We start from the raw sequence: 17926 nt of genomic DNA on the forward strand, positions 1-17926 counted from the left end.
ATGAGCTTTAGGACAGAAAATTCATATCATCAGATGGTGCATGTCCTTTTAAAACCAGCCAATTCACCTCATTGAATTCATTAAGTGGTTGGAAACTTAACCTGCAGCAGGCATAGCTGCTGAATATTGCTGTCTTGACAAGAATACAGGTATTCATCTGACTGAACTTGCCTCCAGTTAAGGGCAATAATGCAATATGAGTAATTGAATGGATTCAAGCCCAGGAAATGGACCGTTCTGAAGCAGAGCAGCAACTTGTTAGATAAAACCAATTTGCGTCCTTCTCAGAAATGCTGCAAACCAGCTTCATCCAGTTTCTAAAGATAAATCACTGCTGAATTTAAATTTAACTAAGTGCAGGCCAGAACACTAAGGAGTTTGGTAGTACTAAGAGCAAGAGCTTTTCAATGTTACTACCCCAAATAACATTTAGCTGCAACGTTCAGTGGGTCCATAGGCCAGGGATTCGCAGCAGCCTTCGTTACCTAAACTCTGAAATCTTTGTCCATCTTCAGTGCTTAAATTGGGCGAGAAAGTCATATGAAAAATGAGGCAAAAAGAAGCATTTAGGTGAGCTTGTCACCTCACCCTTGCCATCAGTTATTTGGCAGGTCAGGAAAAAAGCATGGCAGAGAGTGCGGAAAATAGGGGAATATTTACAGGAAAAATGAGAGCATCTAAATTGCTGTAAGGATAGTAGCAATAAGCAAGCAGCAAAGTGGGATACTCTGTTATGTCCTTCAGACTTATTACCACATCCCTTGCTATTCTTCCCCAGCAGATTTCTGTATGTGAGGCGATTTTGATTAAGTCATCAATCTCAAGTGCTTTTCCTGAGCATTTATGATTCTGTAGGACTAGGGAAGAATAACTATCTGGTTTTAGCTGATAATAGGGAAACTGAAATATCCCTGCTTTTCTTTACCATTGCCCATTTTCCCTGCTTCTCTCAAATTGAGGAAAATACAAAACTTGAGTGCATATTAGCTTGACAGACACATAAATCTGGGGTTTTTTTCCCCACAACAGGACTTTTCAAAACTAATCATCTCATGTGTGAATTTTATAGAGCCATCATTGCTCGTTCTTGTGAGTCGCCCTGTTCCCTTAGATTGCAATGAATCTCCAAAAGCTAATAGGTTTAAATTACTTTTGGTCAAAACATCAGAATAATAGATGATGTGCTGACACCTGAGTATGTTTGGAGAGAGAAAAAGGATACTGGCCCATTAGAGCCATCTTTCCAGGAGTTTTTTCACCTCCTCTCCTTGTAAATTGCTGCTGGAGTTGTTTTTCTAGCAACACTAATGACAATTAGGATCTGAAAGCTCTTGATCAATTAAAGGAGGCAGTCTCAGGCAGCAGGAGATCGGCTGCTGAACTGACTGGCTGCACATTTTAGCCAAAGCTGTCCTTGTCCCTGTAAACAGAGATGATAAGTAGAAATTATTTACAGTGATGGATGAGAACAGTAGGTTTTCTTGATGTCTCATGAACCACCTTTGCTTTTAGAATTGTTCTTAACAGTCAGGAATCACTGAGCATAAAATACAGACACAAAAGGCTTACATCTCCAAGTCACAATTATCGGATTCCTTTTTGCAATAAGCAGAAGGGGCTTTTTCATGTATCTAGAAATGTATTTAATATTTAATGGACTCCTGAATTATTCACAGGTTAAAGTGTTCAACTGTTGCTGTCTTTTAAAGAGCAAGTGCCCAGCAGGAGTCTTGCATGGGGCTTTGTAGATCACGTCAAAGCATAACATTTGAATCATTAAAGAAATGTTATACCTCCAGAGGTTATAGCATCCAATTTATGTTAATCCTGCCCTGACTAATAAAAGACACCATGAGATTTCCTGTTTTTATCCTTATCTACCTGCTCTAGAAAACTTTTCACCATCCCACAAGAAATTTGGGATCCGAAGTCGCTGTTCCAGGAAAATCTGTGAACTCTATTAGATGGATAAACTTTTTCTTTGTTTGTTTCCTTCAGTCCCAGATAAATTTAAAAATACACATATTTTTGAATGTAGTTTGTAACACTGCTCAGCTTTCTATGAATGGTATGCACAAATAGAATATCTGGAGCCTGACACTGTAAATGGGGTAATTCTCCAGACTTTGTCAGGAAGTAGGATCTAGCTTTTTGCCTCCTAAGGAAGTATTTGGGCTAATATTAATGGTCTGGGCTTCAACAAGGTCAAGTGCAGGGTCCTGCACTTGGGCCACAACAACCCCATGCAACACTCCAGGCTTGGGGAAGTGTGGCTGGAAAGTGTCTGGCAGAAAAGGACCTGGGTGTTCTAATTGACAAGCGCTGAACATGAGCCAGCAGTGTGCCCAGGTGGCCAAGAAAGCCAATGGCATCCTGGCTTGTATTAGAAATAGTGTGACCAGCAGAAGTAGAGAGATGATTGTCCCCCTGTCCTCAGCACTGATGAGGCCACACCTGGAGTGTCGTGTCCAGTTTTGGGCACCTCAATTCAAGAGAGACATCGAGGTGCTGGAGTGAGTACAGAGGAGGGCAACGAAGCTGGTGAAGGGCCTAGAGAATAAATCTTATGAAGAACATTTGAAGGAGCTGGGAATGTTTAGTTTGAGGAAGAGAAGGCTGAGGGGAGACCTCATCAGTCTCTACAATTACCTGAAAGGTCATTGTAGAGAGGTTGGTGCTGCTCTCTTTTCACAGGTAATTAGCGACAGAACAAGAGGGAAGGGCTTCAAGCTGCAACAGGAGAGATTTAGACTGGACATTAGGAAAAAAAAATTCACAGTAAGAGTGGTCAGACACTGGAATAGGCTGCCCAGAGAGGTGGTTGAGTCACCATTCCTGGATGTGTTTAAGGGTCGTTTGGATGTGGTGTTGGTGGATATGGTTAAATGGGGAGAACTCTGTAGGGTAGGGATGATGGTTGGACTCTGTGATCCCAAGGGTCTTTTCCAGCCTGAATAGTTCTATGATTCTATGAAATGTCATCCCTGATCTTCTAATTTCCTCAAGCTTTCTCTTCTCAAATAAAATGAAGGTAGTAAAATTAAGTTCCCTTTTTTTTTTTTTTTTTTTCTTTTTGGTGTCTGCTGGAATGAATCCCTCAAAAATTTTGTTTAAAAGCACTTTTGGAAAATAAAACAGGGAAATAAAACCTGAGGAAGAGGAGGAAGGAAGTTTTCTTCTTAAAAGCCTCTTTGGCAAGGATCGTCTTTCCCACTTCGCATTTTGTAAGCGCCTGTTACTACTGGGCACTGGTTTGTGAGGTTCCTCAGTCCCATCAGTATCATGAATAACTTAAACATATTCTCCTGCCCCATAAGGCCCATTGACCATGGTGCCACACAAGGACATGTGTCCTGAAGTACTTGGCGGTGGTGGTCGACAGCCCTGGTCCCCAAGTTTGAGTACAGTTTGGACTGTACCCAAGCAACTGTCCTGACTGTTCCCCAGGCACAACTCACCCCTTTGGAGAGGGCAAAGTGGAGGTATTCCTCAGGTCTTTCCTAGTTGCTCTTGGCATTTTGGGGGTGTGGGGGGGAAGCAGCTGTGCTGGGGCTTCCCCAGCAGCAGGGTGTCAGCCCTTTGTCTTGCTCTCCTAGCAAGAACTTTGCTAAGGCATTTGTGAACTTGTTGAATGTAATAGGAGGAAGGGGGGGAAAATCAAGGTTTGTCTGACAAGAACTTGACTAGGTGTTGATTGCAGTGGTGGGGAACTAAAAAAGCATCCAGTAAAATCACCTAGGAATTTATCATCAGGTGTTCACCAAGGTCTTGTACCAGTTAGAGGAAGCTACCTATAAGCTATGATGAGCCTTTCCATTTATACTTGGATAAGAAGCTGTGCATTGTTTACTGTTTTTTCTGGTACTGGTTTTCCTGAAGAGAGGGAGTTTAATTGTTTATGGACAGGTTTCTCTCCAACCAGTAATACTTTGTTGCTCAATTTTACAACACAACCAGTCATACACAATATTGAAATACAGAGCATATGGACAGGGGGGAAGACCCTGACTAGCCCTTGCAAAACACCTAGGAGAAGGGAGAATGTCTGCGGTTCTTTCTACAGGGTCCTGAAGGTCCCATCAGAAAGATGGGAAAATGGAGGCATTAATGTCCATTGATCTTCAGCTAGTGTCCAGGAAGCGTTCCCATGAGTGCTTACATACACACCAGCTGACCCTGCTCCCAGAATGCTGCTTTCTTTTGAGCCTCCAGTTTAAAGCTGATATGCTGACTCTTCAAAGGGGGATGGCTTTCCATTTGATGAATTAAAGAGTTCTCTATCCTTGTCTGTTAATTGTATAGAGAAATTTCCCCATGCCTAGTTTTCAGAGTTGTTTTGGCATTATTTCTCACTCTGTGTCTGTAAGTTTTTGAGTGGAAGGAAGCTAAACTGTTCTGGTAATATTAGTTCAGGTAATTCAGATACTTGTTTTCATTTGTGGGCTTGGGGGCTTCCCAGGTTGTGTGTTTTGTAGATAAGACCTGCTGAAATGGTTACTATTTGGCATTTATCTTTATGAGAAGCAAGTTCCTTTAAGCACATTCTGTGCAAGAGGAGAGAAGCTAATCCCAGGCCTCAGACAGAGGGTCATTTTTACATAATTATTTGTCTAGGCCCTCAGTAACATGGTATCAGGAAACAAGAATTATAATGTGACTCTTCGCTAAGTGAACCCCAGTTGAGAAACTAAGATGACTTTGCTAGGGTTAGAAACTTGATACAGTCTTTTCCTTTGTCAAGGAAGTATATTTTCCAGCAGATAGGCGTATTGTTTTTTTCCAGCAGTAAGGTACATGATTTACTGGGGACTCACTGATTGCCTTGTTACAGAGACATAAAATGAGTGACAGGTTGGAAAGGGAAGACAAAGGAAGAGAGTGTGCAGAGGCACAGTAGGAGACAGCACAGCCCTGCGATTGGGTGAAGAGCCTGCAGGGCTTCTCTCTGCCTCAGTGTCAGCATCTCTCCCACACTGATTTTTAAGCACATACTTGGACTTCAGAGGAAGTCAGTCAGGAAAATATTGCAAGATAAATATTCTGAAGTTGTACACAGCTGTCATTTGCAGAGCATAGACTTGCTTATAGTCCATTTTACCTTCACTCGCATTTTGACTGTGAGGCTAAAGCATGGGATACAGCCTGGTTGTCTCAAGCATCTCATTTACCTCCAAGCGTAAGATGCTGAGTGGGTTAGTCCTTCAAAAGTAGATCCCTAGTGTTCCATCTTGAGGCAATAGAGACCTGGGTTTTTCCTGCTGGCCTCCAACAGGAGAGTTGCTAGGATTTGGACATTGTTTTGCACACAGAGGGGCAGGAATCCCTCCCAGAGGCTTTCGCAGGCAACTATCTCTTCCAACAGCACAGGGGGAGGTGGGTATGTACTCTGGGAGCATCTGGATACATGGCTGTCAAGTGATCAAGCTAGATTGTTGAATCTCACCTGAAGTGTATTTGACTTCCAGTTCCTTCCCATTGCCAGGTTCTGTCAGAGGCACCCAGGGATGGGCAGCGTTGCTCTGCACCAGAGGTGGGGTATGAGCTAGAACCTGGAACAAAGTGGGGGTTTTCTCTGTAATGTATTTTAGACAACACAAGTGCTGCCTGTAGGAAAAGTTGCCCGTAGGAAAAGTTGCCTGGTCTGTGCTTTGCATCAGTATGTTTGGATTAATGCTGCTATACCTTATTTCACCATTTGGGTGGAAGTTAAACAAGGTGTGTGTATATTAAGAGCTGTTTCTGCTCTGGTTTCTGTTCTCCAGGGATATGAAGCTGGAAGGTGGACGCCAGTGCCATTCTACCGGAGTGTGTCTGAAAGAGATTATTGGTCTTGAAGGTGTGGAGCTTGGAGCAGATGGGAAGGTGGGGATGCTTCAGTTCCTACTCCCATAGGCTGTGTGTAATAAGGGAACAAATGGCTTAACTAACAACAAGCGCAGATATAAAAATAGATGCTAGCGTGCAGTGTAACACAGTAGTTAAAGCGCAGTATGTGCAAACTGAAATTCAGGAGGACTGGCCAAGCTGTCAGTGCAAACAGCTCTGTTTCCTTGAAATTCGCCTCTGGCAACATCAGAGTCTGTAAAGCATTACTGATTGGTGCAGCCTTCCCCTGGCTGTAACAAGAAGTATCACTGCAGAATATATTGTCAAGGGCTTGAAAATAATTTCTGGTGAGACTTCTAAGGTGTAGTTATGTTTGCTCTCAGTTTTATTTTATAAAATAAATTCTGCTTACCAGTGTATTTTTCCAAAGGGCAGGAAGACAGTACAAATCTCATGAGAATTTCAAAATCGCAGAGTCCATTCACAAGTGAATGTAAGAATAAGCAATTATGAATTTTTAGGGAGAGTAATGCATTTTAAACAAACATAGAGAAGAGACAATTCTAATAATAATTTAAAACATTTTTTGCTGAAAGCCTGATTTACATTTACAGTTCAGTTCTGCTGTCATGTATGGATTTAAAGGCTCCAGGTCAATGCTGCTACACATGGTGTGCTCACTTAACCAGGTGTCAGGCCAGACCACAGGCTGTAAATTCCTGAGGAGAATAAATGAAAGCTCACATTATTTATTTGATACCTGCTGTGACCTCCTCGTAAACCAGTCTAGAGTCTGAGACTCGTTTATTTTTTTTCAATATACTGTTATTTTTGGAAAACAAGCCTACAAGAAGCAAGGCGTAGTCTGTTCCCTTCCTGGCCAAGGGTGCAAGCAGAGAACTGGTACACTCTAAAAATAATTTTGTCACAAGTTATTCATTCATATTTAGTCCATATTGGGAGGTAATAAATTATCTCCTGCAACCATTGCTGTGAACTGGTAGCTCACTTACAACACCAGTAGGATTCTGCCAGACAGAATCCTGAAGGAGAAAAATAGTGGAGAAAGTGTTTAAGCTTGGCAAGGTTCGAGTGATTTGCCTCTGGCTGCTCTGTGCTGAGGGACCCATATAGATGATACTGTTTCAGTAAAGAAGCAGCTGAAACCTGCTACAGAGAAGGCCCACTGAAAAAAACACCAAATTTACATATTTTAAAATCTGACCCTTGAGTGGGATTTCATAAAACCAGTGTATTAGACCTTTTGTGTATTTGTGGTTTTGTTCTGTTGAAGAATTAATGCCTTTGCAAAAGATTTTTTTTTGCATGGATAAACTGGCTGCACTGAAGCAAATGTAGTTGACTGGTGTTTATTCATCTGTGCCTAACTATTAGATCCAGAAAATCCCCCACTAATTTGGTTTCCCTTGCTTCCTGTTGGGATGCACCAGAGGCATTACACTGCAGCCGAGCTGGGCTGATAGTAACTGTCTGTCCATTCTGACTTTCTTTTTAGACTGTTTCTTATACACAGTTCCTATTTCCCACCAACGCTCTGGGAACTCGGAGGAACACAATAGACTCCACCTCATCCTTCTCCCAATTTCGCAATGCAAGCCATCGTAGCCTTTCTTTGGCAAGAGCTAACAGCACCCAGGGGAGCATTGATGCAGGTAACTTCTCAAGAAGCTTGTTTTAATATCCTTGCACAGGCTGCTGATAGGCAGTCATTGTGAAAGGCAGACGTATGTCATGTTTTAGCCCCCCTTTTTGCTTAAGTTAAGCAAGATATAGTCTCATGTTGCGCACGGAACAGCTCATTCCCTGTTTGTTGGGCAAAGCTGGCTTAAGGATGGATGGAAAGTTCAGTAACCAAGACTGCTGGTCATATTGACAGCCCCTGATGGCACTTGGTGTGGCTCCTCCTGTCACCAGCATTGTTTGTGCCTGCCGCATCAGGCTCATTATTACCTTCCTTTGCTATGGAAAATTTACAGGGGCAACACAGTAATCATAAGCTGAAGGTGTAAATCATACTTGTGACCTTTATTAGGCTGGAAAGGGCTGTGTTTACAAAACTGGGCACAAAACGTAAGTCAAAGCACTATATGCTTAAGGTAATTTGACATGTTAAATGAAACAGATCAAAACATCTGCATAAACAGATGAAAACTTGTTGCTGGGAATAAAAGTCATTGTGGAGCTCTGTATAATTTTGCAGTTCCCTAGGCCCTAAATTCACATTTACCAGGAAATTAATAAGCTGTCCTCTACATCTTTGCAAATTGCATTAATGGAGTTTTCAAGATTTAGAGAAATCTTTAGACTTTGAGAAATCTTGCATGAAGATCATCCAGTGCATTACCTGTGAACTGATTTGCCACTTCCCTTAAGCCCAGGGATTTCTTGATGTAATGAATTCCTGTGTTTTATTTACCCATTGCTTTATAGGTAGCGACCTGGGAGACTTTGTTGAATACGACCCAAATCTTTTAGATGATCCCCAGTGGCCATGTGGCAAACATAAGCGGGTTTTAATATTTCCTTCATATATGGTAAGTGATATGCCAAATTATGTGTGGCACAGATAAATTTTGGTTAATATTTTTGAGGTTGAGGTTACATTTGGCTGTATTTTAAGCAGATTATTACTATTATTATTATTATTTTTAATCTACTAATAACAGTTGTTTGGAATGCTTTGTTCTAAATGACAGTTACATAGCAGGACATGTAAAAACAAACCTGTGGAGGTATTACAAAAGTAAATGCTTTCATTAGCCCTGTATTTCATAAATGCTTTAGATGAAAGGCTTGTTAGAACAATGTGTTCATTCTCTCGCATTCAGAGGAAAATTTATACTTCCTCTAATTGGCATCCATTACAGAATAGGAGGATGCCCATTAGGGTTTTTCTGAAGTCATGAAGCTGCATTGTGTTGTGATGCTTATCATTCGCTCCTTGGAACAGCGCTTCGGTGTCTAGGAGAGCCTTTGTTTCCCACATACTTATTTCACTGTGGCATAGTTCTTCCTTTAATTGCAGCAATTATGAGCAGAGCCCGTATATTTTTCACTACATCCAAACCCATAACAGTACAGATACATAAGTACTCCTTGAACTGTGCTCCAACTCAGTGTTTTCAGTGGGGAGTGACTTCTGTAGCCTTGTTTCAGTTGCACCAAGTCTGTAGACTTTGGTGTGCTATTTTCACAGAATCACAGAATCCTAGGGGTTGGAAGGGACTTCGAAAGAGCATCTAGTCCAGCCCCCTGCCAGAGCAGGGTCACCTAGAGCACATCACACAGGAACGTGGCCAGGCGGGTTTTGAATGTCTCCAGTGAAGGAGACCTCTCTGGGCAGCCTGTTCCAGTGCTCTGTCACTCTCACAGGAAAGAAGTTTTTTCTGATGTTTATGTGGAACCTCCTTTGCTCCAGTTTGCATCCATTGCCCCTTGTCCTATCACTGGACATCACTGTAAAAAGCCTGGCTCCGTCCTTCTGACACTCCCCCTTTACATATTTGTAAACATGGATGGGGTCACCCCTCAGTCTCCTCTTCTCCAAGCTAAAGACTGTTGCAAGATGCAGTGCTATTGTGTTCATGTGAGCACTTACCTGTCTGAATTACACATCCAAAGTAGTAGCAAGCAGCAGGGAAAAGCTTCTTTTTTTTTTTTTTTTTTCTCCAAAGTGGTGACCTAGTACTCTTATCTATGTACAAATGGGACTAGATATGAAACACTGAGGTCTTCCATTTACTCACTTAACTTGAATCAGAGATATGATACAGGAAACTACTAATGCATGTGAAGATAACAGTCTTTATAGGTTCTTTTCTGCCCCCACCCTGGTCTTTATTTGATAATAGGGCTCTTGGGCACTCCTTCCTCAAAATAAATGGATTTTACCTGTTCCACATAGACTGAAGCTTATGTCCTTACTGGCAGGACTGTTCTGTCTGTTGCACAGAAAGGTATGGAACATGTTGCACACAAAAATCGAGCTTTGAGGCTGTGTTTGTGCTAAATTTTCAAGTGGGAAGTCCAGTATGCCCTCTGTTTACTTTCAGCCAGCTTTATTTCTAGGGTTGGCAAGTTACTTCTGGCTGCCAACCCACAACGTGTCAACCTTTTATGTCAGCTGCATCTGGGTGGGCAAATATTTGTTAGGTTTTGATATGGTTGTTGTCATGGACAAGGAACTGTCTTCTCTCAAACAGAAAGATATGAACATAGCTTTAGCAGTCATGGTTGTGTTTCCAGCCTTCCTTAGGCTGAGAATGTGCTCCAGGCAGTCTTGAGTCCTCTAGGGCTCTCACCTGAAGTCTTTGATCCCTTTTCAACTTGGAGCTGAGATGGAAACAGTTGGACAGGTGAAAATAGGACAGCCAGGATAGCATCCTGCAGGGCAGGTCTCCAAGGCCCAGGGGCAGGTGTTCCGTGCTCTTCTTTTCCACAGAAAAAGAACTGGTTAACCACAGCATTTTCAGGTACTTTTAGTGCAATAAGGAGCTGAGCAGGGATTTCCACTGAGACAGAGGTACAATTAAATGTTTTCAAGATGAAAAATGGACTTCTAGGGCAATTGTTAAAATCAATGATTGTTTGTGTAGAGTATATCTGGGTTGACAGGAGTGTTCCTGCTTTTTCATTTTCTCTAGGGGTTAATTACTTCTGTGTCTGGAAAAACACCTTATTTCACATTTTGGGTTTTTTTTTTGCCTGAATTTGCCTTCCAGCTGTCATTTCTTCAGCACTGCCTGAGGGTCTGCAGCATTTGGCATCTCCCTCTCTGAAGGCAGGCAGTAATCTAAGAAAGACCTGGAGGACATCAAGTGCTGTGCTTCTTTTGTTGATGGGAATAACTGGCACGTGCCAAGAGCTCTCCTGTCTGAGGTCCAAGGCTTTTGCCTGCCCCTGGTCGAAGCAGCGTAGCTGTTATGCCACATGGGAGCTGCACAGCTTTGTAAGAAACCAAAGAGTGGGTGGTTGTTCTTCAGGGCTCAGCTGAGAGATTCACAAGGGGCTGGTACTTCCTTTAGCTGTGAGAAGGCAGGAAAGGTAGTGTTGGAGTGTCCCAGGATCTTGTGGATTAAATAGGATTTTGCAGCTTGAGGCAAGGGGGGCTTGTGCGTCAAGCTTTTATATATCTATATATGCCATATTGGCTGTGCAGGAGACTTTACTGACATCCATATTAGACTTTTCAGACTCAGCTGGCATTCCCCCTCCCTGCAGTTCACATTAGTGTGAACAGGAGCACAACAGGCTGTAATTCTGAGCCTTTTTCTTCCCCAAATATAAAAATCGGCATATGCTGCAATTACAGCAAATTGCAGTCTAAGGCCAGCAAGAAGCCTGTGGTATTTTCCTGACCCTGCACAGCCACAGCAGCACTGACAGACCTCTGCCAAATGACCATAGAGTTGTAGAGCTGCTGTACACAGATTTGAGACCAGTGTTTGGTCCTGAGTGGAATATAGCTGTAATTACTGCCTCTCCCAAGTGCCGGAGCAGCTGAGAGCAGCTCTGATGTCAGCGCCGAACATTTTGTTGTGTGTAGAGAGCTGCAGCTTGTAATTAAAGTTTCATTACTTGGCCAGCATTTAGCATTAATGCTTGGCAGCTGCAAGCTTGTTTCCCCCCGCCCCTTATGAATGTCAGAGCAATTAATGGGGGGAAGTTGTACAGGAGGAATGTGAACAGTGTGGATGAGGGAAGCTGGAGGCTGGATGCTGGGCTGTGGAATAGGGCTGCATGGACTGATACTACTCCTGGGAGCCCAGCTCATATGCTTTGCAGGCTGGGATTTCTCCACTGTTAAAACTCCACTGAGGTCTATTTGAGTGAATGCTGGATCACTGAACACTGCAGGCTTTATTCTGAGGCACAGGCCAGGCAAAATGTGTGGTCCTTCTTGGATTTTACCCTGAAATACCTGCAGTTAGCACTGAAGCCCATGGAACATGCAGTTCCCTCTGTTTTTGTGGAACCTGAATTTATTATCACTGACAATGAATTTATAGTCTTGTAACTTTACTGGGCTGAATTAGTCTCGACTTGCAGAAGTTTTTAAACTGCAAGTCCTCAGCAGTCTTCAAGGAGTAGCTGATCTTCCTTCGTGATGATATCTGTGGGGAGGAAGTGCTTTCAGTTTGGTCTTTTTTTACAGCAAAGTTCCTAGCTTGAATGGGTATTCACTTCCGTGTCACATTTCTAAATACCCACAAACAGTCTGTTAGGGGATGATTCTGAAAAAGCAGCTTGAGTACTGTCCCAACACAAACTCTACACTTTTTTGTGTTAGTCATATTTAAATTCTGGCTTACCCTGGAGAACTTACTTTCCTTTATGTTGGCTTTGTAGACGAGTCTACAATCTCTACTGAAATATAAACAGTAAGAGGTACAAAAATTTCTTGCAGGGGGGCGGGGGAGGAGGGAAACATCATGTCATGGCTAACAGATGTCTTCCTGGCTGATACTGCTAAAACAGGAATTCTTGCATATTCTTAAATCTCCCTAGAATGGGAACTTTTATCTACCAGACAGAGTAGTCATTTCTGTGCTTGAGTCTCGCATTGACCAAGGTACATCCAAACTTGTCAGTGCCTCCCTGCATTCTTGCCAGCAGAAACAAACTCTTTCCGTGCAGAAGGAGCAAACTCGCCCTGCAGCAGGCCTGAGGCTGACCCCCACCATCCTGCTTTTGTTGGTAACACAGAAATGCTGGAGCATCTTCAGCTGGCTGCTCTGCACTGCCAGAACTTGCAGCAAAAGAAGAAAAGCCCACATCAGTAGCATCTTGACTTTAAGTGACCCTTCTGTAATAACATCCCTGCAATATCCCTCTATCCCTGCCCAAGGGACACATTTGGAAATTGGTTTGGGTACTTAACTACAGTTTCACTGGATTGGTTTAATTATGTCAAAATTAATTGTCAGCTCTACACCACTAATAAAAAAATAGCATGTGGTGAAAGTCTGCAGTGCTCTTAGAGAGGACTGAATGTCAGCCTGTGTTTGCCACGTACTGCACTAGTGTCGAGCACAGGCAGGCTGCATTATTAAATATTAGTCTTCTAATGTGACTTTAAAATTAGAACTGCCTGCTGCCCTGGGCATTTAGTCTAACAAAAGCCCTGCATGATGATATAGCGCATTCAGTCTCACACTCCCCCCTTCTGTCTTTCACGAGGAGCATCAAGGTCAGGAGTACTCTGCTACAGCCAGTGTCCCTCTGTGCCATCACCCTATTCTTCAAGCCCCTTCCGTAGTTGTAAATTAGGCATCTCCAGACTGCTTTTTTATCAGCTGCTGACCTTGTACCCAAAAGTCTCAGGCAGCAGAGGATCACAGTGGTGGTATTTATTCGTATTTCAACCCTGTGCTGTATGCATTTGATGCCATATTTGGCTGAGACTCCAATAAACAACTATTTTGGAACAGTGACACACCGTATAATTGAGAATTGTTCCAGTGTATTAAGCATATAAAATAAGCTGGTGTTCTTCCATGTACTTTAATTCAAAGAGACCGTTTTGAGATTACTTGCCTTGTGGAATTAAAAATATTTCCATATAAGATTCTTGAACATTAACTACTTTTGAACAACAGAAACATCTTCTTTTACTCTTCCTTTTCCTGATTTTTAACTTACTTATTACAAATAAGGAATCGTTCTCATTTTCCATCACCATTTAAGCCTCCACTCTATCAGGATTTCCCATATATATGCTTTGTCTGCCACAAGTACAAAAATTAGGTTAATGACAGTTAAAGCTACATACCTGATCACCTGTGGTATGCATTAAGGTGTCCAGGCAGTGCAGAGTCATTGACTTCTTCCCATTCATTTTCTGGTTGAGAAATTTGCCGTTGACCTAGTGGAAGTCTGTTAAAGGTATCAGTCTACTTTTTGCTCTCTGTGAAGTAAATTTGTCAGGGGTACACAGTCATGACAGCTGAAGAGAGCCTGTTGTGTATCTTTCATTATATTCACCTATTTTACTCTGATTTAATCCTTCTTAAGTGAGAGATTGAGGCATCCAAGGCCAAAACGTCTTTTACTGGTAGTGTGCCAAAGTAGGGATTTATTTGCAACAATATTTCATCTTGCCAGTCTTTCCAACCATTTCAGGCATCCTCTGTCCTCCTATATTTATGAAACTATATATACAGCTTTCCTATGAGAAAGCAGCTGCTTGAAAACACATGTGAGTAACACACAAGCTAACCTCCAAGTTCAAAACTGCAGCCATGCAAAAAAGTGTGCAGAGCACAGAGTTCTGCCAAACCATTCATCATGTTGTCCAGGCATCTTGTCAGCTGCCATAAATCAAGGCTTTCATTTGTCTTGTGCAACTTCCATCACCAAACTCAAACACACATGCACAGATTTGTATACAGAGAAGGTGAACAGAGCTCACAAAGGACTATTGCTGAATACTGAAGTGAAATGTGTTTTGTGCAAATAAGCTGTGAGAAACAAGACAGACGTTTCTGGATGACAGAAGTTACAAACATTGGAGATTAAAGTGTGAGAGAGACAGTTTGGTAGTTCCCAGTGCTTTGCTCGTGTGTCTACAGCTCTGAGAGTGCAGAGTGCCTGCCTGGTAGGGAATATCTTTACGTACAAGAAAGCATGTTTGGATAGAAAAATGCTGTGGGAAAATATTTGCAAACCCTATGTATGGGCATCAGTCCTGAATGGTCCTTCTACATGGGCAATACTGGAATTGTTCTGGACAGATAAAAATCCACACCATTTACAGACACATCTCCTGAATATGGCAGCTTCATTTGGGACTTGAGGGCAGCTCAAATGCTATGAAATGGCCTAAAACAGAGAAGAAAAGTGTAAATGCTGAGCAGAGAGCAGGCAGTGAAGGATGATGTTAGGTCAGAGCCCTCTGTCAGATCCCAGCTGGTCCCTGTGGGCCATTGGCCCACCCCAGAGGTTTCCTCCACTCCATCCTTCATGGGCAGGAGCAGTGGTGGGGGGGATTGCTCCTTGGTGCTGAGCTGCTTGTGGGGTGCAGGAGGTACCCTGGGCAGGAGAGGGACTGGAATTTCCATAAACCAAGGGGAAAAAAAGAAAAGAAGTTGCACAATTCCTTTTCTCGAGAATAAGGGTAGTTTGCTGAACTCTGCAGCATGGCACTGACAAGATGAGACAGCTGCCTTAGAGCCAGTGTGTTCCAACACGCTGCTGTTATCCTGTTACATGAATCAAAACCAGCACACACCAGCTTTCATCTGGATTTCATTATTGTGATTTATATAGTAGAGACTGTTGTCTCGCAGGAAGGAACAGTATTTGGAGTTTGGGAGCGGGGGGGAGATTCTTATCAACAGGACAAAATTGACAAATCTCTCTGTTTAAAAATAGCCGTTCCTCCTTACCATTTTCAGTTTTGAGCTGTCTGCTTATTCTTAAGCCTCTGAGTGCTTTGCTTTAAATAAAATTAGGAAAAAAAGAGCTTTTCTCCTTCTAAAAAGAATTTAGCTGAATTCTGGCAAATCTCCCACAAGCTGGAGGAGTCCCAGGTAAAACAGATGGTGCCTGCAGAGGGGCCCTGGGCAACAGTGAACCCCGGGGGGCTGCTGCTGCTGCTGTGTGGCAGAGCCCAGGGCTCTCCCCCTTTTGTGCAGTTGCCTCTGGAGCTGGGGCCATGCTGGCATCTGCTCGTTGGAGATGAAAGCACCTGAATCTTGCTGTCTGGCATAATTTCTGCACAGCTGAGTCCAGAGGATGCTCAGGCCCTCCTTTGGCTGCCATGTCCTTTCTGCAGCAAAGTAGTTTCTGTCGTGCAGGTGAGGTTCGTGCTTGATTGCATCCTCCTCTGTGCAAGGGAAGATGATTACTTGTAGAGAGCCAAAGGCAAGTCTGCCAGAAGAAACCCGTGATGACTTTGAAGGAGATAATTAAGATAGAACTGAGGAGATTTGTGGTAATAGAGAACAAACAACAGGCAGTTAGGTTTGCAGTGAAGCATGAAATAAGGTGTCATGTAGCTGTGCACACAAGCACCCAGCTGACTCTTTCTAGGATTGCCCAAGACAATCAAAAGATGCTGGTAGTATCTAAAATAATGTTTGGATTTAGTAGTGAGTAACCTTTATGTGCTTAGTGTCTCTTAACTCTCTTAAGAGCAGCATGGACTGATGTTGCCGTGCATTGAGTATCAGATAGCACTGCTTCGAATTATTTTATGTGGCTTGTTTTAATAGTCCTCTTATGGCAGTACTAAGAGGAACCCTCTTAATAACACATAAAACTCCCAACTTATCTGCGTGTCAGAAGCTCCCAAGTTGCTGATGATCCTCTGGCAACAAAACCAAGGATGAGACAGGCAGGCAGCAACTTCCCAGGGAAGGAAAGGAGAGTAGTTGGTAAGTTCTTCATTCTTCTGCTTTGGAGGTCTGAGCCCTGCCAGGTGAGATGAAGCACATGAGAAGCTGTCTGTGACAAAGAGCCAAGGCCACACAGGTGTGTGCATACATGCTTCTGACCTCAGGAAGGTGAAAACCAGGCAGACCCACACATTCAGTTGAAGCCTTTCCCTCTGGCCCCAGGTAGGGCAAGGTTTCTCCTCTGTGTATTTTCCTCTCTTCCTTTTATTCAGGCGTGGTAGCACATTGCCTGCCTCAGCATCCAGACAGCACATGAATTTTTAACCTCAATGGCACTGCAGTGTCTGCCTGGACCTGTGCTTGAGCTCTTCCCCATGCATGCAGGGCAACGGGGTGACTGAAGAGGGCTGATACGGACTTTTTGATGGTTTCTTATAACTGGCTGCTTTATGTAGTAGGGCTGAATTTCCTCAATAAACTATCCCCTTTATTGAACAGAAATTGGACTGGTGCCTAACACATAGCTGTTGGAGGAGGCCCACAAGCGTTTCTGTTTGGGAAAATGGCAGGCAGCTCTTGCACGTGACATGCCCGGCAGAATTACCTGCCAGGACATAGTGGGGAGCAATTTCTCTGGACAGCTTCTCATACTGCAAATCCTCCCCAAGCCCTGCCATATACTATTTTAAGTATTAAAAAAGCCTGTGAGCATATGCAGTCAGTCTTCTTGGCTGTTTTAGATTCCCATAATGGTATAATACAGTGAGGCTTCATCTATAAAGGCATAACATGCAACAAGTGTTTTGCAGGCCTCTTTTCACCTCGTGTTGTCTAGTGTTAACAGCCCTTTGCCATGATACAGGCTCATCATAAACACAAATTAGAAGGGAAAAATGATTTTATTGGAAGGAAAATACACTACAGATTGCTGCTCTCCCACTGCCTATGCTTGAAGCTGGCTGGGCACTGAGTGCCTGGGGACCACGTTGTCCTCTGGCTGCCCAAGCTGGGGCTCTTCTTCCTGTCTAAGAGGCAGAACAGCCAAAGCCAGGAAGAGAACTGGCACATCCCCAGCATGAAGGTTGGTTTGTTGTTCAGCTGATACATTTTGGCCAGGTGAGCATTGACGGAGGATTTGGGTAAAATGCTTCCTGAGTGAGGACTGAAGGAACAAAAAAAGTGCTGCTGTGGCATTGCAGAACTGCCCAGGAGGACCCTCTGCCACTTGGGAAAATTCTGTTGGTTGTGACAAAAAGGAATAGCAAGCTCAATGTAAAGGAAATAGGCTTTACACTCTGAATGTTGTCCTAACTCCATAATTTTGTGCACTTACTGCCTAGCTTTTGACAGCATTATGATCTTGCACACTACGGAATCACCTGCCATCATTACCTAATCACCTAATTACTTATTTTATCACAAATGTATGCTATGGCAGTCAGGAATTTGTACCAGTGGTTCCTTTGAAGAATTATTTTGAGAGAAACTCACAGTATGTCTCAGAACTGTGTGGATACACACACACAAAATCCGTTAATCAAATCAGTTACTGTAGTGATTTTTTTTGTTTGTTTACCAAGACTTCTTAGCTAGGTTTTATCCACCCACACTTAGCTTGAACTCACTGTTAGTAATACTCGGATGTTCCTTCAAGGGTTTGTGTTGTTTGGGGCTTGTGCTGAACAGTCATCTCAGATTTCAAGTCATTTGTTCTGATGGAGCAGTCACAAATTGCTGCCTTA

At 43.0% G+C, this 17926-nt stretch overlaps 1 protein-coding gene across 1 annotated transcript in view; it reads left to right on the plus strand.

Annotated features, from left to right (window-relative positions):
- Positions 1 to 17926, plus strand: part of CABLES1 (Cdk5 and Abl enzyme substrate 1) — a 78963-nt gene that overhangs the window by 56129 nt on the left and 4908 nt on the right. The window contains exons 5-7 of the mRNA XM_051612846.1: positions 5763 to 5862; positions 7343 to 7499; positions 8278 to 8381. Coding sequence (XP_051468806.1) covers positions 5763 to 5862; positions 7343 to 7499; positions 8278 to 8381 — 361 coding nt within the window. The remainder of the gene's footprint in view (positions 1 to 5762; positions 5863 to 7342; positions 7500 to 8277; positions 8382 to 17926) is intronic.

Source organism: Apus apus, chromosome 2, assembly GCF_020740795.1.
Source record: "Apus apus isolate bApuApu2 chromosome 2, bApuApu2.pri.cur, whole genome shotgun sequence".
NCBI lineage: Eukaryota > Metazoa > Chordata > Aves > Apodiformes > Apodidae > Apus > Apus apus.